The following is a 24,861-nucleotide window of genomic DNA, read 5'->3' on the forward strand; positions in this document are numbered from 1 at the left end:
CACAACTGTGGGGGGGGGGGGGAGTGGGATGCGCAAAGATGTGCTTGGTCTTTAGACTTATTAAAATACATTGGATCATGTTGCATTGCAAGAAAAGAATTTCTCTGCCTGTATTTTAGAATGCCATGATCTTTTGGAATTTAAACAAGAAGGCTTGTTGCTTCTCCATTATAGTCCATAAAGTCTTTTAAGTCCAAATACAACATATAACCTCGTCAAAAAAAAAACAAGGAACAAGCCCCAATGATTGGACTCTTTTCTTTCCTCAAACATTTTGGCTGCTAACCTGAGAACTAAAAGGAGCCAATCTGGATCCAAATACTAACGCCAAGTTTCCAACCCATAAGGGTGATGGCTCGGCGATGTAAGAGGGAAGTCCTAAAGAGAGAAATATACTTAGATACCTATAAGTGAAGGTTATTTGGGTTGTGTTATAAATGTTCTGGCTAAACTTATTGTTGGGAGAGATAAAATGTTAGCTTCTAAATTCGGTTAATTGAGTTTTCTGCTCTATACAGTTTTTTGAGACGTATTTTATGAGCCTCTTTAAACTAGCTTATTGCTATTGATTCGCTAATTTCTATAGGATGGCTTATTGCGGTCGGTAAGAAAACGTTGAGCATTGAGCATAGACAGACGGGCAAAACAAAAGCAGCCGCATATACGCATCATCACTTGGCATTCTGATGGATGGCTCCCGGCGCTGACAATTATTGGTCTTCGTTTCTTTCCGGAATTGGAATCTCCTCACATAACAGAAGACAGCTACCCTCGCGACGATCCCAGCGAGGCACGCCCACGAAATCGTGGGGATCCCGTGGGCGCGCTCTGTTCCGCGACGTGCCCAGCCGCCCCCTCCCCACTACCTTTCCCCCTCCGCCCTCGCCCCCCGGGTAATAATTTCTCCAATACTGTCGATCGGTAGGAGAAACTCTCGCGCTCGCTCGCTCGCTCGCTCTCTCTCTCTCTCTCTCTCTCTCGCCCTCTTGCGCGAAGATCCGAGCGGCGGTTGGGTGAAGGGGCCCGGCGGCGCCGCCATGTCGAAGGCTCGTGTCTACGCCGACATCAACGTCCACCGCCCCAAGGACTACTGGGACTACGAGTCCCTCACCGTCCAGTGGGGGTAAGATCGGATTTCTGGAACCACCGTAGCCCTAGCTTATGGTGTTCACTTCTGCGATCTTTTTTATCGGTCTGATCCAGTTTTAGCTGTGCGGCGTGATCTGAATTGTCCGATGGATTGGATTGGATTTGATTCTTCTCCCCAAAGAATTTGCTGCTGAGCCGCCGCCTTGTTTTAATAATCTAAAAACGTAATCCGTCGATGTCTGGATGTTATTTGGTCGCTATGTCTTTTTATTTTTCCCTTTTTTTTTTGTCTCAATTGATGCGAAAGAAGGCGATAATGTGTGCTGATTAAGGAAGCGAATTCTGGACGGAAAGTTAAACTGTTAGAGAGGTCTGAGTTATGGAAAGAGAGAGTTTCTTGCTAGTCATGTAGATTCTCTCTTTATATTTGTTTAGCTTGCTAGAATCTGCAATTGTTTTGAAATTATGGTGTTTAAGCTGTTCCCCAATGAAACATTCACTCGTGCTTCTCTGATTATGCATGCACCAGTTTGAATATATATAACATGGAATTATAGTTTATTTGGTGCCTCATCACTCCTTTTTTCACTATAGCTATTGCTCTTATTTTCTGATTTTCAAAGAGATGATGGAGAAAATCATCAAAATATATGTGAACCCTATACATGTATATCTTTGAGAGGACAAAGCTTCAATATGTTGCACAAACTGCGAAGGGTTACAGATTTCAAATAATGCTTCAATGAATTTGAAGTGTGATAAGTTTTTGAAGTTGACGGTCACTTTCCCACTTTCAGTAATGCTTCTTTTCTAGTTAAGGTCCTTCGTCAATGCTTCGTATGCCTTTTGCTTTTCGTTAAATTGCAAAAGCAAGTATACAACTTATTTTAGATACTTTGTACTGTTTGGATGCTTGATTGTCCTGTCCGTGAGATATCCGATTCCAGTGGTTGATGCTATATGCACAAACAAAAGGAGGAAAGAAGTTCAAGGGAGTCATCGGATATCCTTGGTCCTATGACCCTTAGGTTTCGGATGCTGGAAACCATTCAGAAGAATAATTTCTGGTGCCTCAGAAGTTATTGGTTTGTCAGATCTATAAATTCTCATGGCCCCTCCCAATTATTTTCTTTGAACTTTCTAGCTTCTCTTCACCCCTTCCCATTCAAGTGGGAGAAATCATATAGATAAGTTAGTTTGTTGTCCAAACAGTTCTTTAATTCATGCTGTCCAGACAGCTTTTTAGTTCATACTTTGGAGTTTTGTTGTTCTCACCCCAGGAGACAAATGTTGTCTCCTGGTCAACCAACTGATGATATACCTTCTTAACCTTCTCTCCTTCAGAAAACCTTTACTTGAAGATGTTCCATTTTATTGCATTGTTTTTGTGCATTTGAAACAAGATATTGTTTCAAAGAGAAAATACAGGGTCAAAAGTTTCTACAGCAAGTCTGAAAATTTTCTTCTAGAAAAAGTAGCAATTTTGAGGGAAAATGACAACAAGGGAGTTTCTCACGCTAAGTTAACCATGTCGAACGACTATCTCAATGACTTTTGCTCTTACTTTAACAAGACATGAGAAAACACTCAATTTTCTTTTTCTTTCCAATCATTTTTTTTCTTCTGCTGATTTATCTTTCTTTTCTTTCATTTTTCAGCAACCAAACAGATCCTTATTTATATCCTTTTCAAAGTTCTGAAACTTTTATTCTTTTCATAGGCATGTTACTGCATACTGTGAAATTGCTTTTGACCCTATAATATATTTCTTACTAATGAAATATGGAGCCTCATGACACATGCAATAGTAACTACAAATTCTGAACTTAATACTTTGAAGTTAACAAACTTAGATGTATATGTCTTCTTTGATTTCATACTGGAAATCCTTCATAGTGGTTAGGAGCATGGTTCGCCGTATTGGCCCGAACCGGATGGTACAAGATGTATCGTAGGCCGGTATGGGGTATACCGTACTGTACCGGTTCAGTACTGGTACCCATATGGATGAAGTACCGAGTGTTGGTACGCAAAAAAAATTTCGTACCATACCGTACCAATGCTGGCTAGTATGGCACCGGCACAGGGTTCGGTATCGAGACGGCGAATCTTGGTTAGGAGTACTCTGTTGTTACTTATTGAAGCAATACAATCCATTAAATTTGGAAAATTGAAGAATATATGTACCTCAATGTTTCAGTAAAACAGGGCAAACAGATTGAACATGGAGAAAATAAAGTTATATTACAAGTCCTTTTACCATCACTCTTCTGAAAAATGCTAGCCCTCTTGAACTAAAGAGAGTGAGAATACGGTATTTGAAGTAATATCTTCTTTGTCTAAGTATTCATTTGTAAGTCCTCCTTGTTTTCCAGTTTCCCTGCCACCCAGCAATCCACATGTGGAACCTGTAGCAAAATATTTTCTAAATTCCTGTCACTATACAATAGGCTGCAATAATAGAGCTAAGGATCAACTTTTTAGTAACATGAAATTGGTGTTTTACCAGCTCTAGTCTCTGAATATGAATAGACTTGGTACCAATCATGCTAGAGAGTCAGCATGTTGTGTTTTGTCCTTCCCTTTATATCAGTGACATTTCATTTGCTAATTAAAAAGAGTATCTATCAGTAGTAAGCCTTTTGGCAAGGTCTCTAGAAGTGAAGAGCCTCGGTGAGGTTATTAGTAAACATTTTCGTCAATTTCCCCCCTTGTAATTTGTATTTTGGATTACAGCATATAGATGTTATGCTTGATAAGTAATTTTTTCATCGGTTCAGATTATTTTGGATGCTTGAATAAGAAAAAAATTATATTGGATGATTCTAAGTGCTTTATTGATTCTTAACTTCTTAAAGATGTTATATTTCAGTAATGTAGAATTGTATAATGCAAAATTTTTGGATGTTACACACATCAAAATTGTTAGAAGCAGTTATGCAGAAATGGCTATGATACTCTACTTATTACATTTTTTCTCTATTCTGATACCAGTATAATTTTTTTTTGGGCACTTATGGCTCTTAGTATCTGGAACTTTTGAGTTAGCTATGAAATGATATTGCAAAATATGTTTTCTTTTTAGTGAATAAATGTTTCACTGAGCTGCACTGTTTGCCTATAGGGCATTTTGCGTGAGTCCATTTATTTATGATATTTTTAGTTAACTGCATGCTACAAATAGTCTGCAATTATAGAAAGCTAAAATAGTTGTGATCAAATAGTTAAAGTTTCTCTCTCTCTCCCCCCCTTCCCCCCAGTGATCAGGACGTTTATGAGGTTGTGAGGAAAGTTGGGAGAGGAAAATACAGCGAGGTCTTTGAAGGTATAAATGTATCCACCAATGAGCGATGCATCATCAAGATTCTTAAGCCCGTTAAGAAGAAGAAGGTATTAATACATGTATTAATATGTAATCATTCTGTCTGGAAACCAATATAATCTAGTAAGCAGTTGTCTTTTTCTGTTTCGTTTTGCTTATATTGATTGCATGCTTTTGATATTAAGAGTGATAAAGTTAACAGAATCACATACAAGCTATACTAATAAGTGGACTTGACAAGGAGAGAAAGGTAGGAACATGGTTTCCTGACCATACTTCTTGGTACCGTGCATACTGTACTGTATCAGTAGCAAACCAATACTAGGTTTGAGGGGCATATTGAGTGTCGGTACCATGAACCGACACATCACTGTACCAGCATGGTACTCCTACAGGTACTGAAACTGGTGCTATGAATCACGGGCATCACTTTATTTTTGCTGAATGATAATTCAAGAATCTAGATATATGAAATGAACTGACATCATCCCGGTATCATTTTAAATCATCCATAAAGTTATTAACCAAAATCAAAGCATAATATATTGTATCAATTAGCACTTTCTCAAATTGACTACCTTTAACAGCCGTCTAGTAACCATTCTAACTTGGGAACTGATGTTCAGGCGTGCAATGGTGATATGTTTGTGATTCCACAATACTAGATTATATAAAATACGGCTAGTTAAACTCTTTTGTAAAGTAAGTACTTTAAAGTTTTAACATCCATGACTGAACACGTGTTATGCTCTACTAGCTAAGTTGCAGCCAGTTACCTTCTCAAGTTCTGTTGCACCTGCACCTACATTTTTACACCATTCTGATCCATGGATGATGGATGATTACCAGGTGGATTTGTTAAGGGGAAGATAAGAAAACAATGTCTATAGCAAGATCATTATTACCACTTGATTTGATGGATAATTGCTGTGAACATTTTGACTGTCCATTTTACAGTATCTGATTAAGACGTGGTTATTCCCAAGTTAGCATGGTCTCAGTGTAATGCTTAACTGAGACAGACCACATTATGGTTAAAATGGTAATGAAGTAACATCAGGAGCAAGACTATATTATTATCTTCATTATTATTATTATTATTATTGTTTTTCCCCTCCCCCTTTTCCAAGCACTTTGAATATAATCTTTTTAGCTAGATGGGAAAAATTTGCTTATCTGAATATTTCTCTCTTTATCCCCTCCCCTCTATCCTAGCTATAACCTGTTTATGATGTTTAGAGGACCAGAAGAGATGATAGAAGTTTTAATTTATTCTTCAGCTGTCAACCCTTTTGAGTGGGTACTTTACATCATGAGTCTCTTGAATTCCAGTAGCACCTCTAATTCTAGCTTTATTCCCACCCCATTTCTGGGGTGGGGGAAGATTCATTCTCCAATCTCAGAGCTCTCTTAGCTCCTACATACTGAACCTATTGAAAATATATTTTCTTCATATCTAGTGCCTTGGTTGGCAAAATATTTAAATAAAGAAGATTGAATTGTATGGTTGCATACCAGTTAGGAGTGAAAGTGGATCGGATAATATCCGTCCAAATCCATGTCCAAATCTGTTTTTTTATCCAAAACTATTCAGATATGTATAGAAATTTGAGCATCCGACTTATCCGGATCTATATCCGTCGAAAAAAAATGGATATGGATAGTATCTGATCTGTATCCAAATATCCGATTTCTTTTGTAATCCTATTTAATTTATCATGAACTTTTAAGAAAAATAAATGACCGTATTAACATACTATTAACTTAATTTATCATCCACTTAATAATATCTTTGATTCTATAGTTATAAAGTTTAATTATCTAATTTATATCAATATTTATATCCACAATTTCTGTATCTGTGTTATTTTTAAAACAAATATGGTTATGAATTTTTGCATCCGACTAACATCCGTATCCGTATCTGTATTCGTCAAATAGAACAAATATAGATATGGATATACTAATATAGTAATATGCGATCCGTATTCGATCCGATTTCTGCCCTAATGCCAGTTGATCACAAAGAATTTGATGGATAACTGCTGTGAACATTTTGACTGTCCATTTTACAGTATCTGATTAAGACGTGGTTATTCCCAAGTTAGCATGGTCATAGTTTTAATGCTTAATTGAGACAGACCACATTATGGTTAAAATGGTAATGAAGTAACATCAGGAGCAAGACTATATTATTATCTTCATTATTATTATTATTGGCTTTCCCCTCCCCCTTTTCCAAGCACTTTGAATATAATCTTTTTAGCTAGATGGGAAAAATTTGCTTATCTGAATATTTCTCTTTTTATCCCCTCCCCTCTATCCTAGCTATAACCTGTTTATGATGTTTAGAGGACCAGAAGAGATGATAGAAGTTTTAATTTATTCTTCAGCTGTCAACCCTTTTTGAGTGGGTACTTTACATCATGAGTCTCTTGAATTCCAGTAGCACCTCTAATTCTAGCTTTATTCCCACCCCATTTCTGGGGTGGGGGAAGATTCATTCTCCAATCTCAGAGCTCTCTTAGCTCCTACATACTGAACCTATTGAAAATATATTTTCTTCATATCTAGTGCCTTGGTTGGCAAAATATTTAAATAAAGAAGATTGGATTGTATGGTTGCATACCAGTTAAGAGTGAAAGTGGATCGGATAATATCCGTCCAAATCCATGTCCAAATCTGTTTTTTTATCCAAAACTATTCAGATATGTATAGAAATTTGAGCATCCGACTTATCCGGATCTATATCCGTCGAAAAAAAATGGATATGGATAGTATCTGATCTGTATCCAAATATCCGATTTCATTTGTAATCCTATTTAATTTATCATGAACTTTTAAGAAAAATAAATGACTGTATTAACATATTATTAACTTAATTTATCATCCACTTAATAATATCTTTGATTCTATGGTTATAAATTTAATTATCCAATTTATATCAATATTTATATCCACAATTTCTGTATCTGTGTTATTTTTAAAACAAATATGGTTATGAATTTTTGCATCTGACTAACATCCGTATCCGTATCTGTATTCGTCAAATAGAACAAATATAGATATGGATATACTGATATAGTAATATGCGATCCGTATTCGATCCGATTTCTGCCCTAATGCCAGTTGATCACAAAGAATTTGCATCTAGCACTAATAATCAGTCTTACTCTTCTTGCGTGACAATAAGTTCTTTAGTTTTCAATTTTTTTTAGCATGCTTTCGTTATACGAATGATTTTTGCACACTGCTGGCACTGTTTCTCAGTTGTTGGAATTACGGGGAAAACAATAATGACTGCATTTGGCTAAACTGGATTGCCTTTGATGTTCTTACAAATAATCTCTGTTGCCACCTTTTGCAGATAAAGAGGGAGATTAAAATACTTCAGAACCTCTGTGGTGGTCCAAATGTTGTGAAGCTTCTTGATATTGTCAGAGATCAGCATTCAAAAACTCCTAGCTTAATATTTGAATATGTGAACAGTACAGATTTCAAAATTTTATATCCCACGCTGACGGATTATGACATACGCTACTACATATATGAACTTCTCAAGGTTCATTTTTAACTCACTTTTCCCTGTTATGTTTATATGTGTTTCATCATGTGCTTGTTTGTGTACAATATAGTGACATGAGTTATGAATATTAATATTCTACATATATGCTTACATTAAAAGGAAAAATGCCAAATCCAACTAGGAGAAATGATCGTTTTTGCAAATCACAATTGGCCAGGACGTTACGTATAGCCTTACAAGGAGATAGATTAAGCACACAGCTGGCCATTCGTGCCACATGGTTTTTTGCTTAATAGCATGTTTAAGACCTCTGAACTAGTTTTCAATTTCGAAACATTGGAAACTGTAGTATGTGCATTGTTATCCTTCATTTTCCTGGTGCCTTTTGACCTCAATGTTGTGATGTGCTTCTTGCAAGCTCCCATTTCATCTTCCATTCTATTGGTTTTTTTTACTTGCTCTGTTTAAGTTATCTGAAACATGTTTGATGATATTATAGAAAAGATGTTCCATCATAATTTCACCTGTAACATTTGATTTAGTGTATCATCTTGCAATTGCAGATCATATTTTGTCTGAATACTGATCAAGAGGAAGCGTACATTATGCTTCTTTTAGAGCAATCCTATTATCCTATAATATTCTTGTAAACATTTTTGTTAGACTGTGATATGTCGAGATAAAATAAGGCATTCTATTCCTTAATAAAACTTGACAAGAAATCAATTTAGTGATGCAAGGTTTATATACCTGCAAAACCTGTGAGAAAATAGTGCTACTTGTTGGTTGTTTGTAGCAATTTAGCAATTTCAGATCCAATATGTCTCAAATCAAAAACTACCAGGGCACTGATTCACAAGACCATAACCTGTATGGTTTCATCCATGAACTGGTATGCACCCAATTCACCGGAATAACCAGCTGGTGCAGATTAGAAGCATCTTAACTAAAGGCTTAACAATGGTATGAACCATTTTGGGTCTACAAGGCTTTCATTAATAAGGGGCAGTCTCTTTTCCTCTCTTGTATGCTAACATGCAAGAAGGGAAAAGTTTGGTAAAAATAATAACGAGATGAAAAAATATCCGAGAAACTCAGTTTAAGGCAGGACATATAAATCTCACTTTTTTTTAATGAGGTTTAAAAGGTGTGAAAAAATAATGTGACAAGAATGCAGATAAAAATATGCATTGTTAATCCCAGTTAATATTTGCACGAATATGAAATTTTGTACAGATCACACATTCTAAATGCCAATACTGGGTAGCATACAGTAATAATTCTTATTGTCCACAGGATTTGGATTTAAGTTTGCATTCTACACGCCAGTACTGTGCAAAGCATACAGTAACATTTCTTGCTGTACCCAGGTTTTGGATTTAGGTTCACAGAGAACTTCTTACAGAAATATAAAACTGAAATCCGTTTCTTCTCTTCTATTTCATTTTAGTAATTGTAAAAAGCCTAGCTTGTTTGCTCGCATATAAGGTATAATATAAATGTAAATGAATGCGCCTTCCATGAAAATCTTAGTTTGATAGCCTGCACATCTTAAAGCCTTGCCTAAGAGTCTCGAGGTGTTTCTATAGAGTCTTGTCTTGGTGCATGAGGCAATGTGAGTCTCAAATAAGCCTTTTAAACGATGTCCAGGTGTAAACACTATCAGGTGAAGTGGTATTTGTCCTCTCTATGCCAAAGCAAAGATGCTCCTCTGTAAAGTACTAAGCCGGTATATCGGCTAATAATATCATTTATGGGACATAATTGATACTACTCTTTCCCTTTAGTGTCAAAAAAAAAAAGAATTAATCTAAAGAAAAATGTTCCATTTTATCTACTCGTCTTTTATTTTGGTATCCAATGAGTTACCATAAGCGTAAGCATCCAGACGTATCTCAACTATCAATTAGGTCATGGAACCATTCTTGACAATTGTTCCTATTAAGGCTGAAACTATTGTCACCACAACCTCTTCCAAATTTTTTCTCAAAAATTTCTACGCATGAGATTTCTGAGTACTTCTTACAAGTCCCATCTATAATAAATGGCACTAATTATATTGTGTTTAATGGGAGTTAGCTTTAAGCTAACTTCATTGTATTACTGCAACAGCTGAACATTTCCATGTTATTTTTGGTGGTTTTGTTGTCCATGAGAATATTGTCGTGTTTTCCCCCCTCTCTCACTCAACTGATCTTCGAATGCTGGATTGAACTGCTAGACGTGCTAGTTCACAAGTTTCTACAGATGAATTTTTGGTTACATGCAGAAGTACGTATTGCCTACACTGCTGTAATTGGTGTTTGTTACAAATGGTTACACTTCTTAATTGTTGTCAGTTAAATTACCTTCTTCCCTCCACCCTTTTGATTCTGCATTGTGTTGTTTCCTTTATATAAACATCCCTAAGAATTCTTGTTTGCAGCTGTTATTAGAGTTTAGGAAAGCTTATCATGACAACCTTTTAGTTGCAGCACTTTCGACTTGAAGATGTTGAGATTATTTCTCTTGCTATTGACTTCAAAATGTTTCAAAATTAATCTCTTATGACCTCAGGCATTAGATTACTGCCATTCACAAGGAATAATGCATCGAGATGTCAAACCTCACAATGTTATGATCGATCATGAACTTCGTAAACTTCGCTTAATAGACTGGGGACTTGCAGAATTCTACCATCCTGGAAAGGAGTACAATGTTCGTGTGGCTTCAAGGTAATTGTGACTAAATGGAGCTTTTCTCATGCCTTAATGCTTTCTTGTTTGTCAATTGCCCATTGCCTTTCACTCCAACTTGACTAGGTTTTTTGTTTCTCAACAACTCTACATTCCAGTGCTTATTCCATGGATTTTCCTTAAAAGAGTAGTCAATCTACTTGCACAACTTCAACGAAGCAATCATTTTTTTTTCTCATTTAACTTTATTATAAATGATTTATATATAAATATTTCATTTGACATCATCATCAACCAGATTACTGTTTCTTTAGTGTCCAATGGGTATTGGGAGAAGAGAGATTTGAGGCACTTCAATTATTTGTTTCAGATAAAAGTACGAGAAGGAAATCTGGTCATAGAAGGTGGGTGTATAGCAATCTATCTAAACATATGGATATGTCAAGACTGAGGACAGTGTGATTTACTTGTCAAGAAGTGATTGTTGGATGAGTTGACAAATTATTTGTTTAGGAACCATGCCAAAAATCATTGATTTTACTGTTTTTTAATTATGACTTAAAATTGTTAACATATCAAAATATATCAACCGATCCTTCTGAGATGGCTTTGTTACTCAGCAGAATCATTTTCATATTACATTAGAAGATGAATATTCTCTAGTTGTGATGCAGTCTAAGGGTCATGACGGCACAAAAGTGAGTTTAGATGCTCATAATTGCTGGATTGTCTAGATATTTCTGTGAGCACTTAGACCCAGTTAAAGCATTAAACTGATTCTTCATACACTCCTGATTCCCCCTTTCTCCGCATCTTATTTTCACCCGAACCCTAACAGCAGCCAAGAGATTGGAGATGGAGAGAGAAAGAGGGGTCAGTAGTGGGTGGCGGCTTTGCCGGCACCGAAGGCTGGCGACTCTAGTATTTTTTTTTTCTCTTCCCTTCCCTTCTCTCTCTCTCTCTCTCTCTCTCTCTCTCTCTTCCTTTTTGTTACATCTGGGATGCTATCATTGGGATGATACTTAACTGGTGTGACTACCATCAGCTGCAGCATTTGCTGTTGCCATGACTGCTGCCCCTAATGGCTGGTATTGAGGTTGCAACCCATGATGTCTACTACTGCTGCCACTCAAGAAAATTTAGGAAAAAGTATGAAAGCTAGAAATTATCTGGTATTTCTTACTTCTTGAGTTTACCTAATGTTTGTATCATGTTTGAGGTCATCACAACAATGATAGACAGCAATAATGTATTCTGTACTGCTGTATGTTATCGTGGAAAAGAAAATAATTTAGATAAAGAGAGGGAATTAGGAGAAAATAGAGAGAAATAGGAAGAAGAATAACAAGAAATAGGCAAAAGAAAAGGGAGCATAAGAAAAGGAAAAGAGGGTATAAGGCCTTCTTTCACTAAAAATCATTTTTTTTACCATCCAAAAATTGCTACAAACAACTGGCCATAAAAGAGTATGCTTTGGTGGACAATAGATAAACTAGGTGGACTCAAATTTGGATGACTTAAGTCCAAAGAAAAAGTCCGATTCTAATGTTTCGATTGCATTGGAAGAGAGAATAGCTGAATAGCATCGAAAAAACCTAGCTGGATTGAGAAATTAGCAGCTTTTCACAATAGCAAGGAATGTCACGAGTGATTATAAAGGTGGATATTAGATGGGTCAAGCTGGAGGGTGGTGGTTTGCATTGCCAAATGGAACCACTTGGGCGAGGAGGGTGTGCTGAGGGAGAGGGTATGGAGCATTGCAATATTAGAGGCTAAGTGGTCTTTAAGCTAGGTAAAATTTAAATCAGTTTTCTTCAGAACCAAGATTGGGAATTCAACAAGGGTTAAACATGAAATATTATGGACGGTTGGCTTAACCTGAAGTACCTGTAACTAACACATGAACATTAGTGACATTTGAATACAGCTTCATAAGAATTCCTTTTTGTTACCATCGGGGTTGCTATCATTGAGATGATGCTAAACTGGTGTGACTACCATCAGCTGCAGCATTTGCTGTTGCTATGACTGCTGCCCATGGTGGCTGCTATTCGGGTTGCGACCCATGATGCTTACTACAGCTGCCACTCAAGAATATTTAGGAAAAAAGTGTGAAAGCTAGAAATTATCTGGTATTCTTACTCCTTAAGTTTATCTAATGTTTGTATCATGTTTGAATATAGATGGGATTAATATCTAGCAAATGTTTTTTTCACATTCTTTTTGTTTTGTAATCTTAAGAATTTATTTATATTTTTTGGATCGTTTTGAACTCTTGGCGCCCATCTAGGTGCCTAGGCATACGGCAGCCCCTTGACTTCCTCTCTCCTTCCTAGAATCTTTAAAACCTTGTTGTACGTAAGTCTGCTTTCCTGCTCCATTTGAAGCTCTCCTTTGCCAGTTTTCTCCTTATTCCTTAATGCTGCTGCAACCTCAAGCCTTTGACGGTTTGACTTTTGTTAAATGAAGCTGACTTCTGGTAGTCGGATCATCACAGCAATGATAGACAACAATAATGTATTATGTACTTCTGTATGTTGTCATGGAAGAGAAAAGAATTTAGATAAAGAGAGGGAATTGGGAGAAAATAGAGATAAATAGGAAAAAGAATAACAAGAAAAAGAAAAGAAGAGGGAGCATGAGGAAAAGAGGGTATATAGGCTTCTTTCACTAAAAATCATTTTTTCACCATTCAAAAATTGCTACAAACAACTGGCCATAAAAGGGTATACTTTGGCAGACAATAGATGAACTAGGTGGACTCAGATTTGGATGACTTAGCCCAAGAAAAAAGGTCCAGTTCTATTGTGCACTGGAACAGGGAATAGCTGAATAGCATCAAAAAGCCTAGCTGGATTGAGAAATTAGCGACTTTTCACAATATCAAAGAATGTCATGAGTGATTATAAAGATGAGTCAAGCTGGAGGGAGGTGGTTCACATTGCCAAACGGAACCACTTGGGAGAGGAGGGTGTGTTGAGGGAGAGGGCGTGGAGCATTTCAATATTAGAGTCTGAGTGGTCTTCTTACCAAGGAAAAATTGAAAATCAGTTTTCTTCAGAACCAAGAGTGGGAGCTCAAGGACTAAACATGAAATATTATGGTTCCTTTGCCTTAGCCTGAAGTGCCTGTAAATAACACTTTAGACATGAACATTAGGGTGACACTTGAATACAACTCTCTAGGAATTCCTTGATATTGAAAGGGTCTGGTGCTTGGACACGCCCCTGCAGCCAACACACAGATCTGGGTCCATGTAACATAGATGAAATTGCACTGAAACCAGGTATTAGAAGTCACTTTGCCCATCTTCTAGAGGTGGTATGGATGTGTCTTGTATCATTTTAACTCCATTGGGATCATCAGTGACCGCTAGGAATGAAGTTTTAAAAAAGTAGCTGTAGCATGCAGGTAGCTGAGATATTACACAATAAATATTTTGTTGGTATTTAAAATATTTATATAATAACATTCACACAAATGTAAAAAAAAAAAAATTAGAAATAAATAAATAAATAAATAAATAAATAAATAAAAGAAGAAAATAAATTATTCTCTTTTATATTTGTATGAGAGCTCATTTTAACATAGTATTACTTGTTAACCTGAAAATATAACAATATCTCTTATGAACAATGTTCAGTTTCAAGGTTGTGAAGGATAGTACCCATTCGAATATGATGCCTCAAACGAACCCCATCCATACCCATATAGGCATACCTAGTTGGTGTGGAATAGGATCCAGTGTACGGCTCGGCTCCAGATACGTCCAGGAATCCTACTCCATATGCCAGGTCATCTACACATAGCAATGTCATGTTTTGAACAACCTTGATGGATTGTCTCCTTATGCAATGGTATCTTTATGGGCTCTATCAAGTTGTATACTATGGTTCCTATCTGGTGTGGCATGAGTTAACTGAAACTCATCGGTGATGTGAAAACCAATTTGGATACATTATCTATATTTAATATAATTTTAAATATTTTTAGATTTCATTAAATATTTTTAATTAATTTTTATCTAATAAATTAATTTTTAATTAGAAAATATCGAGGGATGGTGGCTTTATTTTAATTCAGAATAATGTAGAACCCTACTAGGGATGCTAGCTATATGTTTATCTTATATTATCTTTATTTAATTAATTATTTAAAATCGGTGAAATTTTACTTTAATGCAAAAAATCAGTTTTCTACTTTAGAAAATACTTTTGAATTATCTATACATAATACCTATTTTATTATTTTTGTATTATTTAAATATTTTTTAATAATTTTTGATTTAAAAGTATTTTTAAATATAAAAATATTTAGAAAATTAATTTGAGTTCGTATCAGTGTAGCACCATAGCAGGGATGCTACTTGTATTTTTCTCAGCCCATGGATATGCGCAAAAGGTTACTTATTTTTTAAATTTATTCAAATTTTGGCTTGTGCCTCTATATGTATGATTGTGCCCAAACTTAAATAAATTGGTACCAAATTTTGATAGAGAGTAGCAAGCACATCCCTAAAAATGTTACTAATTTACACTTTTTTGGTTATTATTTTATTTTTTATTACTTTTTAATTCAAAAATATATTTTTTAATTTAAAAAATTACAGAGTTAAAGAAAAATTATGATTTAGGTAGAATTGCTAGATCATTATAGATCCATAGTTTATCTCCCCTCATTTTCTCATTTTCTTGCCAGCTTTCAACCTCAAAACAAGAAAAAAAGGAAAAAGAAAGAGAGTGAGAGGGCCATTACCTATTTTTCATGCTAGATTTGGCTTAGATCGGCGAAATGTATCAACTTTTCATGATTTTTAGAAACAAGGGGTTAGAGAGGGGCTAAGTAGTCATGGGAGGCCTTCTTCGCCTCCCAACTCCTTTATTCGAGGGGGGTTGGGGGTTGGGCAATCCAGGCCGAATCGAGGCATACCATATGGTTCGGAGTGGTTCGAGCTCTATTTCGAACCAAAATGGAAAGTTGTCTTGGCTCTCCCTCAGTATGATTCTGTATGCCTTGAACTGAATGGTTTGGGGTGGTACGGCGAACCATGTTTGTTGGTATTATATTTTGTTTGCACTGTACTTGCTATACTTGCTTTTGCTTCAGATTGGTATATATTTTTGTGCTCATGCTGCTTTCTTAGCATAAGGTGCATATTCTATTTTTGTACAGCTTCTCTATTGTTTTGCTAGGATTTGTTTGGTTTAATTTGTTAGGCATTAAGATTGATGACTTCTAGCAAACAGTTGCAACTGATCTTGCTTCTAATAACCTTCATATTTTTTTGAACTTATTGAGTAAACACTATTTACATAGATCAGCTATAATAACAAGTATGCTATATTGAACAGAGATGTGACCATTACCAAATTAATCATATTGATATTAAGAGGAACAATAATCATCAAGTCTTTTTGCATGATATTTTAAAGAAATTCACATGATATTTATTAAGTTATTAAATAGCGTCTCTCAGGTTATATGTTGCCGAAGTCATAGCCAAAGTCATGCATCAGCTAACTCTCTCGGCTCTTTAGTCTTTCTGGATGAAGGTCTATATATATATATATAGCTATTAATGTGTGGGCATGATTGTAGGTGGATGCGGCAAATGCTCATGTTTGGTCTATTATACATATGCTTGACTACTTAATGTTCTTTGTCTTTTTAAATTAGGTATTTCAAGGGGCCTGAACTCCTTGTTGACTTGCAAGATTATGACTACTCCCTGGACATGTGGAGTCTTGGTTGCATGTTTGCTGGAATGGTAAGTGGCTTCTCTGCTACCCAAAGCTTTTAAGTTTATCTTAGTTCCTTAGTTATCTTAAATGCTATTAGATTGTTCTTTCTTGCCCATTCATGACTTCTCGATTATGGTGAGCGGTGACAATTCTCTGCTATTTGATTGCAGATATTTCGCAAGGAACCCTTCTTCTATGGCCATGATAATCATGATCAGCTTGTTAAAATTGCCAAGGTAAAAATCATTTGGATTTTTTAGGTCTTGTTGTATTTATGTTATTTCTAGCAAATGCCACTTTTTTAGTTTTGGATCTTCCAATCTTTCCCTCTGTAGATCCGTATTGTTTTTTTCCTTCCTGATCATTAGGTGAAACTCTGTGACCTTCTGCTTTATATACATAAGTACATATGTACATGTTTGAATGCATGCATGTATTATGTATGTATGCATGCCTGCATGCTTGTATGTTCATATACATCATGTGTTTGTATGTACATATATATCCGTAAATACATACATACATACATACATACATACATACATACATATATATATATGTGTGTGTGTGTATGTGTATATGGGTATATACAGAGCCGGCCCGAGCCTTAGGCGATCGAGGCGGTCGCCTAAGGCCCCGGGCCAATGGAAGGCCCCGGGAGGTGAAGGGAGAAAAGAAATTGAGAGAGAGAGGGGGAAGTTTTTGGCACCGTGATCAAAAGGAAGCAAAGGCCTCTTTTAAAACGGAAACAGGAGCTGGCTACGAGTCTTCTCCCTTGATGGAAGGGAGGTGGAGAGTTTTCTGGCCTGCAGAGGAGCAATTTGGGAAGTTGGGGACAGTAGTTTTGTTTTGGATGGAGGGGGGGAGAGAGAGAGAGAGAGAGGAGGGATTTGGTTGGCTTGATACCCGCCTGAAGCCACTCTTATCTTTCATCCCTTCTCTTTTTTGGTTTTGGTCTTGGTTTTCCTTCCCTCACAATACTCCTGATCCACCTGGGCCATCGGGAAGAAAGATAGGGGGATTGGAGATGGACTTCTTGGAGGGTAGAGAGAGAAAAGGAGGGAAGAGGGGGGGGGGGGGGTGGTGTTGAATGGCTGCTGTGATGTGATGCTGCAGTAGCTGCTTCGGTACTCACCAAGTAAGGGTACTCACTTTGAAAGGAAAATGGTGGGATGGGATTTTTATTAATTAGATCGAGTGAATTTTCCATAATGCCCCTACTTTCTTTTATAAAAAAGGCCTGGACAAATTCTGCTCTTGCTTTACCATAATTCCCATAAAAAGTGCCATAGGATGATCTTTTCCTATTCTGCTCTTACTTGACAGAATAAAAGTATTATTAAGCATTATCTCAGTTATTTAATCAATTTCATGGCTCCTTTTTTAGGTTAATTATTTTTCTATATTTTCATTCAAAAATTATATTAAATTGAAAAGACTTCTTATCTATTCTTATTAGATTCGTGTATCTTTATTGAAATATTATACTTGATTACTATCTATTTTTATATCATTTTTAAAAAATATTTTATACTTATTTAAAATTTTATTATTAAAAAAAAGGCCTCATCTATTGGATTCGCCTTAGGCCTCCAAATGTATTGGGCCGCCCCTGGGTATATACATACACATATATACGTACATATGTGTGTGCGTGTGTGTCTATGTGTATATGAGTTGGACTATATGCTTTAGGTAATTCCTTCAAAAAAAGAGTTAATGATTTAAAATCAATGATTGGCTATCCAAATTCAAGATCCAAACTGTTGAACATGACATACTTTATAAAAAAAAGGCTTAAAAATCAAAATTCATGTGTTTTGGTTGTTTTTAACTGTTGAACAATGATACTATGCTTTACTATGATCTAATCATCAAAATCTAATGAATTTAAATCCTCCCATGTTTTAAGAGGTGTATATCATGATCCATAAAGTAAATTTTTAATTTATGTACCCTATCATATATTTTACCATGCTGGTGCAATGTATTAATTCAAGTTGAATTGCCTATCATTCATTTGCTTGTTGTTCATTTTAAAATATTTAACTTCTTTTACAAGGAGTTAGCATAAATTGTATAGTCAAACTCGTATATATATATATATATATATATATATATATATATATATATATATATATATATATATATATATATATATATATAATGTATATGTACTATATGCATGTATGTGCATGCATACTTGCACGCATGCACACACTTTTTTCATGTTAATTTCTAGTTTACTATGTTGAGCTTAGTAATATATGACCTGAACATTGACTTACATTAGTTTCAATGCTTGATGGTAATTTATGATAGTCACCTTAATCTTAACCTTTATTGGCAGTTGTTAGTATGGGAATTTACCTATACAGGTTACTTATGGATCAAGGTATAATAATCAAATTTTGACAATACACTGGGACTCTATCTCAACCAAGTGCTAACATTGGCCTCCTAAATCAATCTTTTACTATTACATTAACTTATTATCTTTTCTTTGTCGCAGTATTCTTAAGTGTCGATATTAATGTTTTATTTCCTATGTCAATAGATCATATGACAAAATGGATATGGCTGTTTCATGTCATCTCTTGTTTGTATCTGATGTTGGTATGTATCTAGAGCTACTTTTATTTGTCAGTCAGTTGATCAACAACAATGTCTAAAACTGGAAGTCTTGGCGTCAAAAGTCATCTTACAAATACAGAAAAGGAATAATAGAAGAATGCTATTTCAGTAGACTGGTCATGTTATACTCTTTTTTTTGTGTGTATATGTGTGATTGTGTGTGTGTGTGAGAGAGAGAGAGAATTGGACAAAGTCCAATCCGGTTATGAATGCCATTCAAATGTAAATGTTCATTTGCCACAACATCAGCATGCTAAGTGCATTCAATAGTATTATGTGACCGCTTGATGAGTTATTGATGTTGTACTTAATTTTCCAGGTACTTGGTACAGATGAACTAAATGCTTATTTAAATAAGTATCGCTTGGAACTTGATCCACAGCTTGAAGCTCTTGTTGGAAGGTACATTTTTTTGTGACATATGGATTTATAATCGATACTAGAATTATATAATAGTAGGTTACATGCGACAATCACCTTATCTAAGAACTTAATAAGAAGGATAAGATGCTGCTGGCTAGCACATTAGTCATTGTCATGCTTGCTTTACTTTCTGCAGGCACAGCAGGAAACCTTGGTCTAAGTTTATCAATGCAGACAATCAGCATCTTGTTTCTCCAGAGGTTATAATTATATCATTTGGCATGCATTCTGATGCAATGAGTTTTATTTTTTAATTAATTTGTTAGTTCTTTTTATCATCATCAGCATCCTCACTAGTTTGCAATTTGCATCATGACTCTGGCTTGGCATGCAGGCAATAGATTTTCTCGATAAGCTTCTTCGCTATGATCACCAGGATAGGCTTACAGCACGAGAAGCAATGGTATTATTTTGAACTTATATTTCATTTAATAGACTTACTTCCTAGTGAAGCCTTTACAACGTTTTAGCTGTGACTGGAACTCCAATATGGCCTAGCTCTAGTATATTAGTTTAACATCATATCATCTATAACACTTGTAATTTGTGAAATAAGTTACTTTATTTAGTCAGTGTCTCAATTCAAGAATATGTATGAGTCTTTTGAAATGACATGAGTTAATGGAAAGAAGGTGGTCCTCAAGGATTAAGACCAAGGTTTGCCATACTGGTCTGTACCAGTGTGCACTCACCATACCGTACCATACTAGTACCAAATCGGTATGCGGTACGGGGGCGTACCAATACTGTAATAGGATATTACTATTATGGGATTCGGTACTGAGACGGCGAACCTTGGTTAAGACAGATTGTAATTGATGGGGATGGTCTTTGGTTTGACCTATGAATGGTAATTGACAATCAATTAATGGACCTTGAATAATATTCAATTGAAATGTCAAGAGTAATCATCTAAATGTGTTATGACTTTCCATTTTAATGATACCAAAAGGATTAGGTGGTGGAGTTTGTAATGAAGTTCATGCTAATGACCTCCTGGGGCAGTTATCTGCAAACTATGTGGGTATGTGTGAATGCTCATCTACTGCTTTATGATTTCCTGTGCACGAGTATGAGTTCCAACATGAAACCTTCCGTTTGGCAGAAGAGAGACACAGAGGAAGAGCAAAGCAGGATGATGGATAAGAGAGGTCACTAGTTCTATAATGTGAAGATTTCCGAATAGCACAATTCTGCAAATCCCATTTTCACAGAATTACTGTATCCCTTGTAGCCAACTCCATAACAAATACTGCACCATTTAGCCTCCAACATACACCAGCTGTTTCTCTGGTCAACATTCAGGAATTCTCTAATATCGTAGCCTGTCTCTCAAGCACCCTATGAAAGAATAAAGATCACCAAATTTGATAGTTTGTTTGTTGAATTTGAATATGCTCTCTAGTTTTGGTCTTCAAGGTCTTCAACTATTGCATGTTGATGGCTTTTCCAGTATGAAGAACTTTGGAGGGTAAGGGTCCAAACTCCAAAGATTAATCAGATTATTTGTATGCGAGTTTAGTGTCGATATACTTATATATTTAAATGAGGCCTCTTTGTTATTGTGATTAATATTTCTTCATGGGTCTGTTGTACTGAATAATGAGAGATAAATCAAGAAAGGTGCAATAAAAGGGTGGCCACATAGAATATGCTTATGAGGCTTAGAAAAAATTCAGAAATTTGCAATAAGTTCGAACATTATTTTATGGGCCATATAGTTGGTCACAGATGGACAGTTACCATAAGATGAGGTTACTGTAAGATGAGGATTTTAGAGATGGAAATATAGGGAGAGATGTGTTCCATAATCAAGATGGCAAGAGGTAAATGTTTACATTTAGATGGAAGTGACAACTACTAATTGTGATAAAGTTGTAGAGGTTCATTATATGGGAGAACATGGTGCATTGAAGGATTGAGAAAGGTATGATGTGTGGATGTGAATAAGTTTGGGAGAGAAGGTATTACTATTAGAAATAATATCAAAAGAAAATCTAGAGCCTAATGGGTTAAAACTAGGGCTGGAAGTGGGCTTGGTCCGGTTTGAGGTGGGGCCATGAGCTAGGCCTAAGATGCATTAGGTTAGGTTGGGGATGAAAAGTAGGGCTCAAATTAATTTCTGCCCGACTTTGGATTAATGCTTGGCCCGGTCTGGGCCCAATCCAAAGATCAAGCCTAGAACCAAGCCTAAGGAAAACCCCACCATCCCTTGTTTTTCATCCCCCCTTAGACTCTCTCTCCCCACTCTCTCTCTCTCTCCTCTCTGCTCTCTCAGCACTTGTCTCCCTCCCACTCAATCTCTATCTGCTCTTTCCTCTCCCCCCTCTCTCAATATCTTTCCCCTCTTCTCTTTCTCCATGTATTTTCTCTCTCCACTCTCCTGCCTCTCGTCGCTCTCCCACTTGATTTTTCTCCCTCTCTGCTCTCCCCCTCTTGATCTCTCTCCCCCCCCACTTTGCTCTTTCTAGTCTCCTCTCTCCCTTTCGATATCTTTCCCCTCTTTCCTCTCCCCCCTAATCTCTCTCCCCCCTCCGCTCTCCCTCCTCACTACACTCTCTCTCCTCTCATCTCTCCCCTCTTGATTCCAACTCGACCTCTTGCTCTCTCTTTTCTCTTCTTTGCTCTCTCTATCCCCTCATGCTCTCTCCCTCCTGATGTTTCTCTCCCCTCTCCCATCCGATCTCTCTCCTCTCTCCCCTCTCTCCCTCTCTCTTCTCTCCTCGCTCTCTCTCTTCCTCTTGATCTCTCTCCTCGCCTCCCTTCTCTCCCTTCTGTCTGATCTCTTTCCCCTCTCTCTCTACCTTCTGATCTCTCTCTCTACCCTCTCCGTTCTCTCTCTGACCCCCCACTCTCCGGGCCAGCCCTATTGGGCGCCAGATTGAACTCAAGTTCAAGTTTGGGCCAGAATTTTGAAAAAAATTTTGGTCTTTGAGCCAAAAAAGTTTTGGGGTTGGGCTCGAAACCCGCCCTATCCCCTAGTTAAGACTTACTGTTCATGCTCTATTATGCTTGTTTGACTAAAGTGAAGTTTTTTTTATGGTTCTAGTTGCACAAGGGTGACTTTGATAGAAAGAAAATCATATTAGAGGCAAAATGAGTGTCTGCATAACCTTTTTTTTCGCTTTGGTAAGCTGTATCTCGACCTACCCTCTATGCCTGCACCTAACATGTGCGGTAACTTGTTAAATGGCGCCTAATCTCGTCTTTAGAAGAATGAGTAATGAGTTAATCGTACAACACATGCCTACCTGCTTGGATGGATACATATGTATATACAATTTACGAGCATTGTTAAGCAAACTTTTGATTATATCTCGGAAGCTATGAAATTGCATTATAAGGAGTTTCCATTGTACCAAATATGAAAAAATAAGTTGGGTGAGCAGCAGAGGTCAATCTTGTTGAAGCATTCTTTTATATCTGATTATGCATTCTATCCTCAAGAATGAAAAAAGAAAGTAATATTTGTTTATTGTTGTACAGCTTTTGTTCTTCTCTTATTCTACTTTAGTGTTCTGACATGTTATTCTTCATATTGTTCAGGCACATCCTTATTTCCTTCAAGTGAGGGCTGTAGAGAACAGCAGGATGCGCACTTAGTAGTGGAGATGCAGGTGATTTTGGTTGTGTTATTTTAAGAATGGGCATTGTCATTGATTTGGGGCACCTCTATACTATATAAACAAGTTGTCTTGCTTTAGTCATGACCACTTAGCTGACAGCAGGCCCTTGCACTCCTATGATATATTGTACTTTCTCGAACCATTCAATGTGTGCTTGTTACTCTTTGCATCTTTTAGTCTGAACGCATGTGTTAACTCCTGGCTTTATCAGGAGATAATTTTCCTACATGAGCCATTTGTGCCAGAAAAAATTAGAGCCTAATTGGTATTGCTTCCATTTTCTGTTCTTGTTCCCAAAAACCCGAAGAAAAGCGAACTAGACCGAACATGCATGAGAAACCTTTATTTTTTTGAAATTGTTTGTAAAATCTTTAGAATTTTTGAAAGCAATAAAAGCAAGGAATATCAAAAGTTTTGTGCAAATGCTATCTTTAATATCAATCTCAATTTGTAGAGTAAAAAGCACGTAAACAACAGCAATGTCAAACAGGCTCTTAATTTTGCAGTATTTGTGTCTTTGGAAATGTATTTAATTGTTCTTATTCTCAAACGTCAAGTTCCATCTGTCTATGAGCGGACAAGAAAAAGATATACTGGAATGTGAATCTGCCGACCGAGGGGTCCTGTTCCAAATTGTATATTTGTTACTAATCATGTTGTTTGAAGTAGCCAAAAAAAAAAAAAAAGAGTACTTCTGATAGAATGGTGCTACAAAGTGCTGCTCTCTCACACCAAAAGTTCCACGCTAACCGGCGCTTCATTTGATACATGCTGAAGGTAGGGTTGAGAACGGGTCTGATAAAATCCAATCCATTTCGAAGATTCAGATAGATATTCTGGTGTCCAGTCAGATCTATATTTGAATATCTACTTATAAAATCATAGCAGACCTGGATCTTATTACTGATTACAAAGATTTTTTGAATCTGGGTTCATATATCAATAAAAAAAAATTCTCTAAATAACCTTTGCACTTAAAAAATTCAAACCAATGAGATTTTACTCACATAGCAAATGCTCAAACTAGTAACCTGTAATATCTATTGCTATTTTTTTATAGGTAGTTTATTTTACTGATATCTTTTCACGTTGTTAAAAAGTCAGGTATATTGTAATACTTCAAATTTTGATCATTAAATCTAAATAAATATATTTTATTTTGTTTTTTAATTATATCTTTAGAACTTCATTGTTAGAAATATTTAAAATATTAATAAATTTTATGTATTCCTGCATTTATATATAATTTTTTTATAAAAATAGATAATTCATGTTTTTTTTTTTAATATATGCTGCAATTAAAGAGCAATGTTGGTATTTGATATAAAAATTTTTTAATAGTTCTATAATATAAATTTTGTTTATGTTATTTTTTGATTTTTAATATTTTTAGTATAAATCTGGTTGGACCAATGGGTGGTCTTCATGCATGTTCAATAATTATGTCTTGGATCTTTAGTAATCTGCATATCGCATACAATCTCGATAGTGCATTCGGTTCCCATCTTTTATAATATTTTTTGAATTTTGCTAAAGTTTTGATTTATATTTATTCTATATCTATACTTGGATTGAAAAAATACATATATAGCTAATATCAGGGTTGTATCCATAACCATTTAGAAGAAATATGGAAACTCCAAAAAAGTAACTATCTATACCTACATTCATATTCATCAAAAAATATAGATACAGATATAAATAATATCAGTACATCGTACCCAATCTATCTGCAGCTCTATCTGTGAAAGCTGGTTTCTTTTTATGAAATTGGAATACTGAATATATATGAGCTCTCTGACTACTTTTTACTTTGTAACAACAG

At 35.9% G+C, this 24,861-nt stretch overlaps 1 protein-coding gene across 1 annotated transcript; it reads left to right on the plus strand.

Annotated features, from left to right (window-relative positions):
• Positions 1–614: 614 nt before the first annotated feature.
• Positions 615–23,205, plus strand: LOC103719791 (casein kinase II subunit alpha-2-like). Its single transcript, XM_008809190.5, has 10 exons — positions 615–1,123; positions 4,350–4,479; positions 7,779–7,973; positions 10,494–10,651; positions 16,289–16,379; positions 16,524–16,589; positions 19,307–19,389; positions 19,547–19,610; positions 19,745–19,813; positions 22,957–23,205. Exons 1-10 carry the CDS (start codon positions 1,038–1,040, stop codon positions 23,011–23,013), a joined length of 999 nt encoding a protein of 332 aa, XP_008807412.1. The 5' UTR covers positions 615–1,037; the 3' UTR covers positions 23,014–23,205.
• The last annotated feature ends 1,656 nt before the right edge of the window (positions 23,206–24,861 follow it).

Source organism: Phoenix dactylifera, chromosome 15, assembly GCF_051530095.1.
Source record: "Phoenix dactylifera cultivar Ajwa chromosome 15, Ajwa_hap1_PhDact_Kaust_v1.1, whole genome shotgun sequence".
NCBI lineage: Eukaryota > Viridiplantae > Streptophyta > Magnoliopsida > Arecales > Arecaceae > Phoenix > Phoenix dactylifera.

Coding starts and splice junctions, on each gene's coding strand:
- LOC103719791 (XM_008809190.5), top strand. CDS start 1,038: ATGTCGAAGGCTCGTGTCTACGCCGACATCAACGTCCACCGCCCCAAG. Junction 10,652..16,288: donor AATGTTCGTGTGGCTTCAAG/GTAATTGTGACT, acceptor TTTTTAAATTAG/GTATTTCAAGGGGCCTGAAC. Junction 16,380..16,523: donor GTTGCATGTTTGCTGGAATG/GTAAGTGGCTTC, acceptor ATTTGATTGCAG/ATATTTCGCAAGGAACCCTT.